This window comes from Oncorhynchus mykiss, chromosome 30 (genome assembly GCF_013265735.2).
Source record: "Oncorhynchus mykiss isolate Arlee chromosome 30, USDA_OmykA_1.1, whole genome shotgun sequence".
NCBI classification, from domain to species: domain Eukaryota; kingdom Metazoa; phylum Chordata; class Actinopteri; order Salmoniformes; family Salmonidae; genus Oncorhynchus; species Oncorhynchus mykiss.
Window position 1 is genome coordinate 14,256,377 of NC_050570.1, and position 18,292 is coordinate 14,274,668.

Below are 18,292 nucleotides of genomic sequence, written 5' to 3' on the forward strand. Positions count from 1 at the left end.
AGTCAGATCGTCCCACACACACCAGACCAGGGCTTGTTGGGAAACAACTTGGTATGTCATTGACCCACAGGAAACAATAGAGGAACACCTGACAGCTTTGTAAAGAGATGTTGTTTCCCACGACAAAGAGCAGCTTGTTTATGACAGAAACACTAGTCACTGGAGTATGATAGACTAATGGGAGATATGAAAGATTTTTAGAATCTTTAAATTAGGGAGTAGTAGTTTCACAACCAGAACCAGCACTAGGAGTTCAAGTTTCCAAGCAACTCCTTTTACATGAACACGTATAAACAAAATAACATGTCTTGGTGATGTTGGAGACAGCACCTTGATGATGTTCTGTAGGACTTTCTCGTTGATGACGGCTTTGTGACAGGCTGTTTTGTGGTAGAGGTCCACCACCATCTCCAGGGACCTCTCAGCAAAGGGCACGTAGTTTAAGGCAACCCATTCGGCCTGTACAGAGAGAGAGAGAGAGAGAGAGGGGGGGGGGGGTTAACTAAAGCTGAAAACATCCCTCCATTCAAACACTAAGAGGAGCAAAGAACCATATAACTTGTTGTAGAACTACTGTACATGTGCAAATATGGACAGCACGACACAAACAGTCAGTAAGATAAGTGATAGGAGGATGGGACTTGAGAGGTAGGTAGTAGATTCAGAGAGAGCGGCATATCCACTGGTTAGTCAGCCTCTTCAGGATTCCGTGATCATTTTCTTTTAGCAAAATCAACAATTCCCAGCATATTATTCGAGGCCTTGAAGATTTGACCAATCGTCGCACTATTTCCGCATAAAACAGTCAAACCATCGCAATATTATCACATAGAACTGATCCATGACCACAGAACACAAAGAGGGCTTGCAATTTCAACAATTCACCTGACATTTACTGCATAATATGGTTCAATCAACTCACATGTCAACAAACTCTTTGACAGAATTGTTGCGACGAATCGGACAAAAACATCATTGCATATCGCCATGCAAAATGTCCAAATTGCAGCAGCAAAATCAAGAATTTGGGCCTGCAAATTTCACAAAAAATCCAAGCGAAATCCTGGAGGGACTGTTTAGTGACGGACAGAACAGATAGGGGTAGGTAGGTAACATGGAGTGAGATGAAGTAGAATACGTCTTACCATGCATGCGGTGGGTGAAATAGTGATGGGACCATTGAACAGTAACACAGCTGAGTACAGTACTAAAGGAGGCTGAAGGGGGAGGTGGAACTCACCGGTGTAAACAGCTGGATCTAAAGGTTGATCCAGTGAGTAGATGGATAGTACGACAAAAACAGAACAACGAGAAGAAGGTTGGAGTTAACTTGTTTGCTGGTGCCTGGTGTTATTATACCAACTTGTCGCCACTGACCAATTGACTGACAGTGGCAATCATGTTTCTTAATGGTTTGATTGAACAACAAAACTGACTGACAGTATGAATGACTGACAGGTCAAGTGACAGACAGACTTGGAGCTTTTACTGGTGAGAGTAGCGATAGCATTAATTAGCAAAGCTGATTCAGCCACCACCATGAAATCAAAACCACTCATCAATACAACATACTGCATCAGCAGCTGCTACACCAGATGATTTCATCAAAGACCAAACTGTTTGACAGGCTTTTTTTATGTAAGTGTGAGAATACAAACAAGTGAGGATAACACTGAGATGAGATCCTAGCTTTGTTTTAAAGATTCCCTTCTGTTACAAACTCAGTGTGAACAAAGCAGGTATCATCCAATAGCCTACTTTAAGAAAAAGGGTTGTACGAGTTAAGTGAATCCAACTTGTCCTTCAAAAGAGAAGAATTATGAACTTGGTCTGATACCTGCCGAAAGCCGGAAAAAGGTAACCTGGGGCTAGCGTGCTGCCAGCCTGAGGGGCTAGCGTGCTGCCAGCCTGAGGGGCTAGCGTGCTGCCAGCCTGAGGGGCTAGCGTGCTGCCAGCCTGAGGGGCTGGTGGGAATGAGAGAGAGAAAGAAGAGAGATAGTTTATGGCTGCTGATGCGGTTTAAAAGACCTAGCTGTGTGTCTTTTGATTAGAACAATGGGAGCGGGGCAAATTAGGACCAGACAAAGGAAAGGGGAGGGGCTTAATTAATGTCACGAGACGGGGGGGGGGGGGGGGGGGGGGGGGGGGGTGACCATTTTCAGAAAGCCTGGAAAGAAACGGATGACTGGGATAGGAAATGTTTCAACATTCCATCAATGGAAAAAATCTGAGGTATCGAGGAGAGAGAGACAGACTTGCACACAAAGCGTCGGCAGAGAGAGACAGATTGTGATTCATTACCTGGTTGTATTTAGCGTTGGCCACATGTTTGGTTTCCATCTTGCCGTACTGGGGGGGTTTGCAGGAGAACTCGACGAAAAGGAGCAGCTGTTCAAAGATGGCTGGGTACATGACCTGCAGGTTCTCTGGGCCCACACAGATGGCCTGCAGACAGAGAGACAGTAACCTCACTCACTACTGACCTCACTAGAACCAGGGAACCTCACTCACTACTGACCTCACTAGAACCAGGGAACCTCACTCACTACTGACCTCACTAGAACCAGGGAACCTCACTAACTGCTAACTACCATCAGGCTAAACAAGGTTATGCTACACAGTCACATACTGTCCATTAGTAGGTCAGGAGAAAAGGAACAATGACCCTTTAAATCAATGTGCTAGTTTCCATAACAGAGGACAACAAAGGAATAGCAACTGTGTCCATCTAATAAAAAGGGAACTTTGAGAGCATTTAAGTGTGTGTGTGTCTGTGTGTGTGTGTGTGTGTGTGTGTGGGGATTGGCTTTGGCTATAAAAATGTTAACATTTTTGTGCTGCGGCCCACCCACCTTCTGCAGCACATCGAGCGCGGTGAGCACGGCCTCCTGCAGGCTGGTGAGGACAGCCTCGGTGTAAGAGGGCAGGATGAAGGGCGAGGCGTCACTGCTGATGGGTATGGACACGGCCCCGTGGAGGATCACCCCCAGTTTCCTCAGGTCCTCCATGCTGAAGCCAGTCTTTATGTGCTGGTAGAGTGCAGGGAAGATCTGGACTAACGCTGTCAGGAAGGGCTGGCTGGGGACGAAGGAGGGTCTGTCTGTCCCCGTCCCGCCACTAGGGGGCCTCGTGCTGTCTGTGCCCGTCCGGTACCAGGTGTTCCACGCCGACCACCACAGCGCCGCATCCTCCAGTGCCGATTCCTCCCCTGGGGGAGGGGCCTGGAGTTCGGCGCCGTTGTAGCTCGTCAGCCTCTCCAGCATCGAGTCGGAGCGCAGCAGGGGTCTGCCGGGGCCCGGGGCGCTGAGGGGGTCGATGAGGACGGGGGGAACACCCATGGCAGCCAGAGCGTCGGTGGGCATGGCGGAGTCCTTGACGGGTGTGGCGATCTGAAGGATCTCCTGGAAGGACTTGAGCGCGGCCAGGGAAACCTCACTGTTCTTACTGAGGGCAGCAGACTGGATGTGGTCCAACAGAACCTCCCACGCCTTGAAGTAGTCACCTGTGGAGTGGACACAGAACCAGGTAAGAAGAGGAAAATATTGGGGCCTATTCATTAAATTAGTATTTTGCATATGCGTGGGGACAGGGTAATGAGGAGGAGGAGCACTGTCCATAAATCACTAATCTTCCTCCTCCTGTCATTGAGTATAGACATAAGAGATGAATGAAAAAAAGCTTGAAATAAAAACACATGACCACACACAGACAGGGACACACACACCTAGCTGCTGCAGCAGGTATCTCCTGGTGTTGAAGATACGAGCCACCCCTGCCAGCGTCAGCACCCAGGTCTCCGCCCACTGTTTCTCAGCTGTGTCCCGTGAGTGGTGGATGAGGATGTTCCCGCCCCCCGACTCAATCTTTTCCTTATCGGCCGTAGTGGAAGACTTCCTCACACAGTCCAGCAGGTGGAACAGAACCTGGTTTTATGGACCGCCAGAGGGCAGATGACCAATAAGCTTGTTAAAATCATACTGGGTGGTTTCAAGTATTAGCAGCAGGACTTAATCACGTATGACCAGGTTCAAATTGACAGATCCCAAACGTACAATCCTATTTGACCGCATGTTTCCTTGATAGACGATGGCCAGTGACTGAACGATGGAATAGCTTCCAGTATGCCATAGGAGTCTACAGCCATGCATCATTCATGTGATTACTGTTAGTGACTAGACGGTACCTTCCAGACCACGATGTGCCAGGTGGGCTGCTGCAGCAGGGTGCCGTGGGCAGCGATGGTGGAGAACATGGTCTGACCGGCGCTCTTCCTGACGGCGGGCCGGGGATCCACACACAGCTGGCCCAGCTTGGCGTACAGACACAGCCACAGGCAGTCGAAGGGAGGGGCCGGGTGGAAGGGCCTGTTCAAGGGCTCACCCTTTTCCTGAGCCTGCTTCTGCAGCGCGGCCTCCTCCCTCTCTAGTTCCTGGGTGATGGCCTCGCCCCTCTGGAAGAAGTAGTCGGAGATGTTCCACTGTGGGGGAAAACAGGGGGAGGGTGAGAGGTTGACTGAAATCACTAGCAGACAGTCACTTTCAAAAATCATTGTTGAAATACTAGAAAAGTAATACCATGGGGGAACACAACAGCAATTATAACAGTATCAACAAACTCAATACTATATAGGATATAAAACAATATATGCCACATACTGCGGTCGTACCAGGAATCCTATGGAGGTGAGGCTGATGTTGAGTTAGGGTTAGCGTTAGTCATTGTGTGTTCGGTCTCACCAGGAGTCCTATGGAGGTGAGGCTGATGTTGAGTTAGGGTTAGCGTTAGTCATTGTGTGTTCAGTCTCACCAGGAGTCCTATGGAGGTGAGGCTGATGTTGAGTTAGGGTTAGCGTTAGTCATTGTGTGTTCAGTCTCACCAGGAGTCCTATGGAGGTGAGGCTGATGTTGAGCTCCTGGTTCTGGAGGCCGAAGCTGCCAGCTACGTCCACTACGATCTGGAGGCACGCGCAAGGCATGGTGGGGAGGAAGTCAGTCACCACCAACTGCAGGCACTGGAAGGCTGTTCGGATCAATGACTCTCTGGGGTACAGGAGGAAATACAGCAGGCGAGATCAATTAAAGGTGCACTACGCAGAAATCACTCTGCCATTTCCTGGCTGCTAAAATAAATAAAATTGTTTTCCTCATTTCATTTTATGTGACAAAACAAGCAATGCATAGTGCAGAGAATCATTGTACAATCTAAACCACTGAAATATCTTCTTAAGAACACAAATTCTTATTTTCAGCTGTTTGAAGACGTACAAAACTAAAATTAAGAGACGCTCAAACAAAACTTAAGAACGGGAAACATAGCAATAGCACATATAGAACCGATCTACAGCTTCTTAGACTTGCTTTCAATGAAAATGACAGATCTATAACTCACATTTGGTCGGGTCACCCAAAAAGTAACATTACCTCTAAGCGTTACTACTGCTAAAATAGTAAAGAAGTACATCATCTCTGCATGCTTCAATGGTATCCCTCTTCCCATCTATACTTTCATCCCTCCCTCGCTCGCTCTCTCACCCCTGGTCGTTGCGGATGGCCCCTATTACGCCCAGCACTAAGGGCCAGCCGGGCCCCAGACTGTCCCCTTGGCTCTGGAGGATCTGCAGCACGCTCTCCAGCTGCTTCTGACGGATGTCTGCATGGAGCACGTTGGACAGCTCCTTCAGCGGGTTCAACAACAGGAGCTGCAGCCTCTGACAGAGGGACAGAGGGCAACCAGTGAAGAACAAACACCATTGTAAATACAATCCATATTTACGTTTATTTAAAGGTCTCCATTCCTTTGAAACTCTGTAATGTTTACTGTTTATTTCACACCTGTTTATTAAACATGTTTCCCATGCCAATAAATTAAAATGGAATTGCCAGAGCGTGAGAGAGAGAGAGAGAGAGAGAGATGGGGACAGAGAGGAAGAAAGAGGGCAGGGAGTGGCCTTAAGATCTAAACATGCCAACTATGTGTGGGTGGGTTGGCATGGTGAAGCGCACTAATAGCTAGTCATATCACCTTCCATTGCATTGTAACAGTCTTCCAACTTCTAGACAGGAAATGTTCCAGCATCTCCTGTGTTTGGGTTACTGGGTGAAGATGAGAGAGATGGGGTAGTAGTAGTACCTGGTTCTGTGCCAGAGGGGGGTTGTGTTTGTAGGCCAGGCCAGCTTTGATTAGGGAGGTCACAGCCTCAGCCCCCCACTCTCTCATTCTGGCATTGGGGTGCTGGCAGACCTGCAGCAGGGAACAGAGGGTAGGCACAGGGAGAGGGAGATCACACGGTACACGAGCATGGAGAGGGAGATCACACGGTACACGAGCATGGAGAGGGAGATCACACGGTACACGAGCAGGGAGAGGGAGATCACACGGTACACGAGCACGGAGAGGGAGATCACACGGTACACGAGCACGGAGAGGGAGATCACACGGTACACGAGCATGGAGAGGGAGATCACACGGTACACGAGCATGGAGAGGGAGATCACACGGTACACAAGCAGGGAGAGGGAGATCACACGGTACACGAGCATGGAGAGGGAGATCACACGGTACACGAGCATGGAGAGGGAGAAAGAGGAAGGGGGGGTAGAGAGAGAGCGAAAGGGATCTGGGTTAGGGCTGTTCAAACAGTACAGTGCCTTGCGAAAGTATTCGGCCCCCTTGAACTTTGCGACCTTTTGCCACATTTCAGGCTTCAAATATAAAGATATAAAACTGTATTTTTTTGTGAAGAATCAACAACAAGTGGGACACAATCATGAAGTGGAACGACATTTATTGGATATTTCAAACTTTTTTAACAAATCAAAAACTGAAAAATTGATGATGGAGCCTTGAGTTCCTATTATTTATTGTTTCGCGCCGTTGACGGTAGGTGTACTTGATTCAGTAGCCCTAGTGTCCTGGGGAAGGCAACGTGTTCCCATTTTGAACGATTTCACAAGCTTGAAGGTAAAACTCAGTCTACCCAGCAGGCCCAGAGAGCAAATCTAGTGCACCTATAGGCCTACTGCTTGCCAATCAGATAGCTCATATCACTGTGTCTGCACAGTTTCCTGGAGCCATAGACCGTAACACACAGCAAAGTTGATCATGTGAGATTTCAAAACCATGACGAGAGAGACTGAATGAATACAGTTATTCAGCCCTGTCAACACTTGGTTCAACACTTTTATAGGCCATAAAATGCATGTTTCGATCAACTTTTATTGCTATTATTTGCGGCTTGTGTCTTTTTTAATATCGAGGAATATTCATGCAGTGATGCCATCAGCTGGAAGATGGTGAGTCAGGTGACAGGCAGCCTCACAGCTGCTCCCTCCCTCACCTCAGACGGACCATCAGAAGCAGGTCATCAGTCCAGTTCAAAAAATTAAATAAAAAGCTAATTGTTATGCTCACTCAGCTGTGCCTCAAGAAATACAACAAATTATCTATTCCAGTGTGATCATATATCTACAATTTTTAAATATAATTTCTAAATAGTCTGAGAAGAACAACAATGGCAGGACAATTCAAGCATAGCCAATATGCAGTGATAATGTATTGGGCTTATGGCCTACTGCACAAACCTCATTGCTACAGAACTGTTTACAATTGGTTAATGTTGGATAGGATTATGTTTGAAAAAAGTGTGAAAAAGGGAAGTATAATCGAAGCAATAGATCTCGGTCTGCTTTTTGACCCAGAAAGTGACCTGTCCTCAGAAAAGCTTGGTGACAACTGCTGTATAGTATGCATACAAACAAAAACAAAGTTCCAAAAATGCAACTCAAGCGAGGAAATTTAGATCAAACATAACAGCGAAGCAAACATAAATGTGTTGCAAGCTGCACATTGCATACTCTCAGCTCCAACACATTGCATACTCTCAGCTCCAACACATTGCATACTCTCAGCTCCAACACATTGCATACTCTCAGCTCCAACACATTGCATACTCTCAGCTCCAACACATTGCATACTCTCAGCTCCAACACATTGCATACTCTCAGCTCCAACACATTGCATACTCTCAGCTCCAACACATTGCATACTCTCAGCTCCAACACATTGCATACTCTCAGCTCCAACACATTGCATACTCTCAGCTCCAACACATTCCATACTCTCAGCTCCAACACATTCCATACTCTCAGCTCCAACACATTGCATACTCTCAGCTCCAACACATTGATTACCAGGCAGAGGCACAGGAAATGAGAGCGGAAGCAAATGATTGGGAGGAGAAGTTTCCGAGCTTACCTTCTGCAAAACATACATGGGTTGCAAAAGAGAGGGAGATAGAGAAAAGAGAACGGTTCATTTCAGACAAACCACACACACACACACACACACACACAACAGGTGTATTACTTTTACTACACAGAGGACAGATGCCACTCAAGGAATTAGAAACGGGGGAGTTACTACCATTACCACGAAATGAAAGGGCTTGAGAAGTATCTATTGAAGTTTTCCCAAAATACCACTTCAATTGACCTGGGTTCAAATACCATTTGAAATATTTCAAATACTTTCAAAGTTAGCTTGAGCCTGCCTGGAATGTGAGATCGGTAGTTCCAAGTATTGGGATTATTCTACTGGTCCATTTAAAGCAAGCTCAATCAAGTACAGATTTGAAATTATAAAAAAATATTATTTGAACCCTGGACTTCACTACCCACCTCTTCCATTATGATGGTATATAAAGGTCTACAGGTGGTCTATAATAGTGAATGGAAGACGTACCTCCAGTAGATGTCCAGTGAGGGGTCTCCACAGGATCTCTATACGGTCCATGTTGACCAGGCCGGTCTCCAGCAGCTTGGCAACAGCAAACAGAGACGGCTCCTGGACACAGGACGAGAACAGAACATATGAGTGACTGGTTCGGTGGATATAAGCATTACACATTTAGTAACACAAGGTGGCACATACAGAAGATGGGGATGTCATACGTTGTTGCTCTGGCTACATGCACGTATAGTAGTTACCTTGTTAGTTCCATAGGCCATCTCCACAGCCTCCAGAGAGAGGGAGCACAGTGCGTTGATCAGGTGATGCAGTGACACGTCGTCTAAGTACTGGGAGCTCTCAAAGAGCCTAGACAGGATGTTTGAGATGACTGGCAGGTCCGTCATCACAGCCGTGGTCAGCACCTGTAACCAACAGACATCAGAGGAGTCAGGTTTGTCGGTTAGGATCCAGAAGAGCTACGTACCTTAGTGTGGTGTCTAGCTTTGAAGGCTGAATAGCCAATGAAACCCTACGGAGACTGTTGCTAATTGATGCAGAGAATTTAACTAATTACAGTGTGACTGTGTAAGGCAAGGCGATCGATTTGTGGTCTTGTATTACCGTGCTTGGCCCCTCTACTGCACGACCAGGCTTCAGAGCACCTCCAACCCCAGGCTTCAGACCTAGGATCCACACCAGGTGCTGGGAGAGGAGAGGGAAGGTGGGAGATAGACAGAACAGGAAGAGTGGAGTGGGTGGTGAGAAAAGTCAGTGATTCACTCAGACTACTTCCACTATATAAATCAGAACAACAAAAAAATGTTTTATGAATTTAAATATTTAGGCTTGTCAAGATCAACAATAAAAAATCCCAGCTTGGTTATAATACGGTGTAAAACTGTACCAGTGTGTGTGTGGCAGAGGAGGCTGGTGGGAGGAGCTATAGGAGGACAGGCTCATTGTAACGGCTGGAATTGAATAAATGGAACGGTATCAAACACATCAAACAGGGAAACCAAGTTTGACTGTTCCATCTATTCCATTCTAGCCATTACAATGAGCCCGTCCTCCTACAGCTCCGCCCACCAGCCTCCTCTGGTGTGTGGTGGATACAGTATGGTGGAAGTGTACCTGCAGCGTGGCCAGCACCAGCTGCCAGGAGGTTCCCAGCACCACCCCATGGCAGTGGGCCAGGTTCAACAAGGTCCGCATACACTGGATATTCTTAGCTGTCAGCTGATAGATGGAGAGATGGAGTTATGCAACACTACTGTTTGTATGTGTGAACGTCTAACATTTGCTCATACGGTGCCCTCGAGTTGTGGTGTTGTAGTAAATGTTGTGTAGAGGTACACTACATGACAAAAGGTATTTGGACACCTGCTTATCGAACATCTCAGTCCAAAATTGTGGGCATTAAAATATAGTTGGCCCCTCCTTTGCTGCTATAACAGCCTCCACTTCTGGGAAGGCTATCCAATAGATGTTGGAGCATTGCAGAAGGGACTTGCTTCCATTCAGCCACAAGAGCATTAATGAGGTCGGGCACTGATGTTCGGAGTTTAGGCCTGGCTCGCAGTCAGCGTTCCAATTTATCCCAAAGGTGTTTAATAGGGTTGAGGTCAGGGCTCTGTACAGGCCAAGTCAAGTTCTTCCACACCGATCAACAAACAATTTCTGTACAGACCTCGCTTTATGCATGGGGACATTGTCATGCTAAAACAGGAAAGGGCCCCAAAAAGTTGCCACAAAGTTGGGAGCACAGAATCGTCTAGAATGTCATTGTATGCTGTAACGTTAAGATTTCCCTTCACTTGAACTAAGGCCTAGTCCGAACCATGATAAACAGCCCCAGACCATTAATCCTCCTCCACCAAACTTTACAGATGGCACTATGCATTGGGGCATGTAGCGTTCTCCTGGCATCCTCCAAACCCAGATTAATCTATCAGACTGCCAGATGGTAAAGCATGATTCATCACTCCAGAGAACACGTTTCCACTGCTCCAGAGTCCAATGGCAGCAAGCTTTACACCACTCCAGCCGAAGCTTGGCATTGTGCATGGTGATCTTAGCCTTGTGTGAGGCTATTCGGCCATGGAAACGCATTTCATGAAGTTCCCGGCAAACAATTTGTGTCCCGGCCGTTGCTTCCTGAGGCAGTTTCAAACTCAGTAGTGAGTTCGAACTGAGGACAGACGATTTTCACGCGCTTCAGCACTCGGCGGTCCCATTTTGTGAGCTTGTGTAGCCTACCACTTCACGGCTGAGCCGTTGTTGCTCCTAGACGTTTCCACTTCACAATAACAGTACTTACAGTTGACCGGGGCAGCTCTAGCAGGGCAGAAATTTGACTAACTGACTTGTTGGAAAGATGGCATCCTATGACGGTGCCACGTTGAAAGTCACTGAGCTCTTCAGTAATGCCATTCTACTGCCAATGTTTGTCTATGGAGATTGCATGACTGTGTGCTCAATTTGATACACCTGTCAGCGATGTGAGTGGCTGAAATAGCTGAATCCACTAATTTGAAGGTGTGTCCACAAACACTAAATACACAAAAGTATCTTACCACCACAGTAGCCTTTAGATGTGGTGTTGTAGTAATGTTGTGTAGAGGTAATCTCACCACCACAGTGGCCTTTAGATGTGGTGTTGTAGTAATGTTGTGTAGAGGTAATCTCACCACCACAGTGGCCTTTAGATGTGGTGTTGTAGTAATGTTGTGTAGAGGTAATCTTACCACTACAGTGCCTTGGGGCTGTACAGAGAGAGGCTGTCCCACAGCCACCACCTGCTGATGAGACTCACTGGAGGAACTGATGATCTGAACACTCTGGCCTTGGATGGAGTAGGCTGAGGAGGACAGGAGAAAACACATTTTATTTGAGTCCACAACAAAAGTAATGATCACAGGGACCAAATCTTTTGTAGGTCCAAAAATAGATTTAGACTCCTTGGTCCACGATGACTTTGTTATTTTCTCTTCTTCATGATGTATCCCACAGACAGGCAAACACCCCTGATAATAACACACAAGCCAGTCATTTCCATGTATATACTTCACTGAGTGACTGTGACAAGCCAGCTACATGCTACAGAGACTTGATTTATTAACTCCCTAGCAAACATCGATCCTGCTGAAGCCATTTTGCATGCTCAATCTATCACAGAAAATATGCAAATAGCATGTGTGTGTGAGACTGTGACCTCCCCGACACATTAATCTTTGTGTTACTAATTAGAGGGAACAAGAAAACAGTTGAGGCACAGCCAGGATTAATGACATATAAGTGGGGCATCACAGTGGTTAGTATGAAAATCACACACAGCCAGGGTTCTAGAGCTTCACACTCTCACAAACGTATACAGAGAAACTTGGGGTGAAAAGCGCATTAAGTGTACAAATAAACAACTAACTACCACCGGCTTGTCAAGTTCCTCAGAGGCACGTATGTATAATTACCACAGAGCTGATGCAGCAAAGCCATGAGGGAAGACTGCTATGAACGCACACAAACATACGCGCTCACACATGCATGCACCCACCACCCCCACACACACAGGGTACTGACGTACACGCGCCAGTATTTCCCCTAGACATTTTTGGAGGGTGCGTGGTAGTGGCCTTGGCCAATGCCGCGGTTTTAGAGGCTGTCTTCTTAGCTGCAGAGACAAAATGTTGCTGTTTTAAAGCTAATTTCTCACACTTCTACACATTTTGCCACGGAGCGGAGAGAATATTTTCCGTTTTAAAGCAAATTCCCTTAACTACTGCACATTTTGCCATGGCTTATGCCTTGTTCTTATGCTATCGGACTTAAACATTACAACAAAATCATTGGGGGTCCCATGTCATCACATTTTTTGAATTTTAGATTCTCCCTGACTGTCTAGTTTTCATGTTGGTGATTATTAGTTCTCACAGATGATCTTATTTAAAAGTATATAGCACCATTATATTTTCTTTATACTTGATATCTTGTTTTAGTGGTTTATGTTTACACTGAAAACGTTTTACCTTCCCAAATGTTTAGTAAAAATGTTTTTTGGAGTGTCGGTTTAGCATCCACGACTGACCCTTGTTAAGGTTGGCTGTATTACTGCTGAGGACAGTCAGGGCGTAGTGTGGGGGCAGCGAGGCCTTGCAGATGGCTGTGATGAAGGCGTCGCGGGGCGTCACAAGGCCCAGGCGACCACACAGCGCCGCCACGGTCAGCTCTGCCTTCAGGATGCTCTCTGTCGCAGTCTCATCTGTACTGGAGGGGGACGAGACAGAGGGGGTTATGGGTTTGGAACAATCCTAACTGCCGCAACGTCTTCACTTTTTGCCGCGTTAAAAAAACGATCATAAAACTGTTTCATCTGCAGACCCCTTACACAGCAACGTGTGGTCTAGGGACCTTAGATGCTGGGCGCAGTAGTTTCAACTACTTTTGTTGCTCCTGAACTTAACACTGACCTTGAGTTTCCCCTGTCAAACTATCAAGTTACTTTGAGGGGATACTAAATACCTTTATTTTGAGAGGATACTAAATACCTTTATTTTGAGGGGATACTAAATACCTTTATTTTGAGGGGATACTAAATACCTTTATTTTGAGGGGATACTAAATACATTTGAGGGGATACTAAATACATTTGAGGGGATACTAAATACATTTGAGGGGATACTAAATACATTTGAGGGGATACTAAATACATTTGAGAGGATACTAAATACATTTGAGAGGATACTAAATACATTTGAGAGGATACTAAATACATTTGAGGGGATACTAAATACATTTGAGGGGATACTAAATACATTTGAGAGGACACTAAATACATTTGAGAGGACACTAAATACATTTGAGAGGATACTAAATACATTTGAGGGGATACTAAATACATTTGAGGGGATACTAAATACATTTGAGGGGATACTAAATACATTTGAGGGGATACTAAATACATTTGAGGGGATACTAAATACATTTGAGAGGATACTAAATACATTTGAGAGGATACTAAATACATTTGAGAGGATACTAAATACATTTGAGAGGATACTAAATACATTTGAGAGGAGAGGGGATACTAAATACCTTTATTTTGAGGGGATACTAAATACATTTGAGAGGATACTAAATACATTTACTTTGAACGGATACTAAATGCCTTTATTTTGAGGGGATACTAAATACATTTGAGGGGATACTAAATACATTTGAGAGGATACTAAATACATTTGAGAGGATACTAAATACATTTGAGAGGATACTAAATACATTTGAGAGGATTCTAAATAAATTTGAGGGGATACTAAATACATTTGAGAGGATACTAAATACATTTATTTTGAGGGGATACTAAATACATTTGAGAGGATACTAAATACATTTGAGGGGATACTAAATACCTGTATTTTGAGGGGATACTAAATACCTGTATTTTGAGGGGATACTAAATACTTTTGAGGGGATACTAAATACATTTGAGGGGACACTAAATACATTTGAGGGGACACTAAATACATTTGAGAGGACACTAAATACATTTGAGAGGACACTAAATACATTAGAGGACACTAAATACATTTGAGAGGACACTAAATACATTTGAGGGGATACTAAATACATTTTAGGGGATACTAAATATATTTGAGAGGACACTAAATACATTTGAGAGGACACTAAATACATTTGAGAGGACACTAAATACATTTGAGAGGACACTAAATACATTTGAGGGGATACTAAATGCATTTTAGGGGATACTAAATACATTTACTTTGAGGTGATCTATAAGAAGGGTTGTTTACCTGGCGTCCAGCAGGAGAGAGAGCGCAGCCAGTAGACCACACCAACATGCACTGACCATCTCCTCCCATACCAGATGGGCCCCTGACAGAGAAACACTAGTTAGCACACTAGTGTTAGCCGAGAAGAGAAAAAGCAATATACAATATACATTTGTACAGATATCTATATTTAAAAATGCTACATAAGCTTTTGCATAGGGATGACAACAAAGTGCATCACCGTGGTAAGCCTACATTGATAAACTCCCTCAGGAAGTGTAGGTACTGGATTGGCCACTAGAGGTCAGAAAAGTGCTTCAAAGTTCAAGATTTGCACACCTACAGAATGTCAAGCTAAGATTCAGCACTTTCTGTAGGCCCAGAGAAGCCCCCCGGTCCTAACCCCTGACCCTCATCCCCCTCCCCTCTATTCACCAGGCTCATGCTGGGTGTTCTGGTCTGGGTTGGCCTCCCTGCGTACAGCCGCCTCCTCCTCCTCCTTGGCCAACGCTCTCTCTATCATGGAAGTGATGCCTCGGACCAGGTCCAGCAGGGCGCTGAAGGCCACAGACATAGCATAACCCTCTGGGATAGACGGGGGCTCCACCTTGTCCAACATCTCCAGACTGGCGGAGGAAGAGAGAGTAATGATGTGAATCAGTGTGTGTTAGTGTGTGTGCAGTTGCTGAGAACCACTTCTCTACCCTGCTGAGGCACATGAATGTGCGTGTATTACATCAAAAGGAGCTGCGTGATATCACTCTTGTTCAGCTCCTACTAACAAACTATTTTTAACTGGACTGCTGCTTATTTAAACACCTGCATGATCAGCTGTCCCTGACCGTTTGTTCCTGTATTAAACACCTGCAGGATCAGCTGTCCCTGACCATTTGTTCTTGTATTAACACCTGCAGGATCAGCTGTCCCTGACCATTTGTTCCTGTATTAAACACCTGCAGGATCAGCTGTCCCTGACCGTTTGTTCCTGTATTAAACACCTGCAGGATCAGCTGTCCCTGACCGTTTGTTCCTGTATTAAACACCTGCAGGATCAGCTGTCCCTGACCATTTGTTCTTGTATTAACACCTGCAGGATCAGCTGTCCCTGACCATTTGTTCTTGTATTAACACCTGCAGGATCAGCTGTCCCTGACCATTTGTTCCTGTATTAACACCTGCAGGATCAGCTGTCCCTGACCATTTGTTCCTGTATTAAACACCTGCATGATCAGCTGTCCCTGACCATTTGTTCCTGTATTAACACCTGCAGGATCAGCTGTCCCTGACCATTTGTCCATTACAGAAACACAATGTTGAGGTAGATGTTGACTGACAACTCTAACAACACTTTCTCCTACATCAACAAACCAGCGTCTATAACATAAAAACAGCAGCATTGTTTCATCTCCTCATAATTACAGCCAACAGATGCTACTCCCTCCCTCGCATTTTCAGCTATACGATAGTTAAAAATAGCGAATGTGCCCACTCTGCTTGGCACATGCTCTCTAGCCAACAACGTGCAGATACAGTGCAGCTAGGTTCAGATACAGTGCAGCTAGGTTCAGATACAGTGCAGCTAGGTTCAGATACAGTGCAGCTAGGTTCAGATACAGTGCAGCTAGGTTCAGATACAGTGCAGCTAGGTTCAGATACAGTGCAGCTAGGTTCAGATACAGTGCAGCTAGGTTCAGATACAGTGCAGCTAGGTTCAGATACAGTGCAGCTAGGTTCAGATACAGTGCAGCTAGGTTCAGATACAGTGCAGCTAGGTTCAGATACAGTGCAGCTAGGTTCAGATACAGTGCAGCTAGGTTTGTTTACTATTATTATTATGGAACAAGAATATCTGTCAAACGGCAGTCAAGCATTGATCATCATATCACAAGAATAGGACCCTTGATACTTATTGGAAAAGAGCATCAAGCTCATCACCGTGCACGTTCACAACCCTGTGAAGTTCATCATAACTTATGTAATCTGTAGCCTAATAAAATGTATGGTTTCCTGAGGCGTAGTCTGGTTGGAGTGGGAAGACCACACACCATATCATTGCGTGACTCCAAGTTTACTTTGATATGATGGTTATTATATCAATAATTGTTTCCATCACCATTTCGCATATAATTAATTTTACTGACACAAATAAGATCCCACCATGTCGAACGAATAAATGATCTGTTGGCATTTATGAAATTGTACCGAAACGTCCTTTTTCCATCACAACTGTCTTGTTTTTCTTTTATATGGACTTTACTTGCATAAAAACTGTGGATGGAAACATGGTTACTGTGTGTAATAATTGGATTGATGATTTCTATCTAGACAGCAATAGCTAGATATCTAGTGTATGTGTGTGTGTATATTACTACTGACTAGGTAGCCTTGGCGCTGCCCTGAACACTGACGGTCATGAGGGGGATCCAGGTACCGCGGTACTCAAAGGCAGCCTGTGTGGTTAGACTCCCACCCTGACCTCCTGCGCCTGGACCCCCCTGGGCAGCCCCCTGGGCAGCCCCCTGGGCCCCTGACCCACCTAGGGAGGGGGAAAGAGAGATTAGGGAGAGAGAGAGAGAGAGGGAGAGAGAGGAGGAAAAAGAGTGGGCTGTTAGTGTTGGGTTGGAACAAAAGCCTGCACCCTGCAGACCACACTCTCCTGCACCCTCCTGAGTTGACCACTCCTATCCTAGACTCCTTCCTTTACCTCACCATAAGTTCCACTACATTATATGTCAAAAGCTATAACACGAAAGGTCAACACTACTGACCGGTGGAAGTGTTGGTAGCAGCAGGATTTCCTGTGTTGAGGACAATAAAGAGGGACTGGATGAAGGAGCCCAGAGCATTGACGATGTCCCTGAACACCTTGGTGGAGTGCTGCTTCATGTCATAGGACAAGCAGAAAGACCTGGGTGAACAGGGGGAGAGGAGAGGGGGAGATGAAGGGACTTAGAAAAGTAGATGGGAGGTTGGGTAGAACATAGAATCTACTAATTATTATTATTATTTAGTGGGTGATTATATTTGTCATTTTACACACATGCACAAGCATGTATTATATGCATGTGTGAACTGGAAATGTTTTTCTGCAAATCCCAACTCCCCCTGAGACACCCTTGGAGAGTGGGGGTCATGGCCAGGGTCAGCCATTATCAACAGCGATATGTTGAAGTTATGTGGTAAGTTTAGTGATGAAGGTGTGTGTGTAGGGTAAAGTCAGTGTGTGCACTCCTCCTACTCACCGTAGCAGGTGTGGCTGTACACACAGCCTGTGGACTGACTCCACAGCCACAGCTCTAAGCCACTGAGGCTTCTCTCCATCCAAGAACTTCACCAGCAGAGACAGGAAGATCTCACACTCTGTCACCTACAGCAACACAGACAAACACACACCTCAGCTCCCCAAGCTAACTATCCACACATTTCTGGATCTACAATAAGACAACAGGATTTGTCGAAAATTGGAATTTCAACTTACTTCCTCATTTCAAATGGACTTGACCCTAACTATAGTTCCTGCTTTGGCGCTCACCACTAGACTGTAGTTGTGTTTGATGATGTAGGTACAGAGAACACAGTACTTGGTAGTAGATAGCTGTAACTGACTCTCACCAGTAGGCTGTAGAAGTGTTTGATAACCACAGAGACTCACCAGTAGGCTGTAGAAGTGTTTGATAACCACAGAGACTCACCAGTAGGCTGTAGACGTGTTTGATAACCACAGAGACTCACCAGTAGGCTGTAGAAGTGTTTGATAACCACAGAGACTCACCAGTAGGCTG

At 45.5% G+C, this 18,292-nt stretch overlaps 1 protein-coding gene across 7 annotated transcripts in view; it reads right to left on the bottom strand.

Annotated features, from left to right (window-relative positions):
• The window catches only part of LOC110522742 (protein MON2 homolog), a 57,917-nt gene that overhangs the window by 15,206 nt on the left and 24,419 nt on the right, over positions 1 to 18,292 (bottom strand). For 3 of the 7 annotated variants that reach the window (XM_036969111.1, XM_036969114.1, XM_036969117.1), the window contains 21 exons: positions 17,753 to 17,877; positions 17,279 to 17,418; positions 16,887 to 17,046; positions 14,946 to 15,136; positions 14,532 to 14,613; positions 12,809 to 12,987; positions 11,472 to 11,584; positions 9,859 to 9,963; positions 9,349 to 9,429; positions 8,985 to 9,149; positions 8,740 to 8,841; positions 8,254 to 8,256; positions 6,130 to 6,240; positions 5,532 to 5,707; positions 4,877 to 5,039; positions 4,184 to 4,477; positions 3,725 to 3,923; positions 2,853 to 3,502; positions 2,302 to 2,445; positions 1,241 to 1,258; positions 331 to 459 (listed from right to left, as the gene is read on the bottom strand). In XM_036969111.1, coding sequence (XP_036825006.1) covers positions 331 to 459; positions 1,241 to 1,258; positions 2,302 to 2,445; positions 2,853 to 3,502; positions 3,725 to 3,923; positions 4,184 to 4,477; positions 4,877 to 5,039; positions 5,532 to 5,707; positions 6,130 to 6,240; positions 8,254 to 8,256; positions 8,740 to 8,841; positions 8,985 to 9,149; positions 9,349 to 9,429; positions 9,859 to 9,963; positions 11,472 to 11,584; positions 12,809 to 12,987; positions 14,532 to 14,613; positions 14,946 to 15,136; positions 16,887 to 17,046; positions 17,279 to 17,418; positions 17,753 to 17,877 — 3,330 coding nt within the window. The remainder of the gene's footprint in view (positions 1 to 330; positions 460 to 1,240; positions 1,259 to 2,301; positions 2,446 to 2,852; positions 3,503 to 3,724; positions 3,924 to 4,183; positions 4,478 to 4,876; positions 5,040 to 5,531; positions 5,708 to 6,129; positions 6,241 to 8,253; positions 8,257 to 8,739; positions 8,842 to 8,984; positions 9,150 to 9,348; positions 9,430 to 9,858; positions 9,964 to 11,471; positions 11,585 to 12,808; positions 12,988 to 14,531; positions 14,614 to 14,945; positions 15,137 to 16,886; positions 17,047 to 17,278; positions 17,419 to 17,752; positions 17,878 to 18,292) is intronic. The other 4 variants (XM_036969112.1, XM_036969115.1, XM_036969113.1 and 1 more) reach the window with 3 other exon arrangements.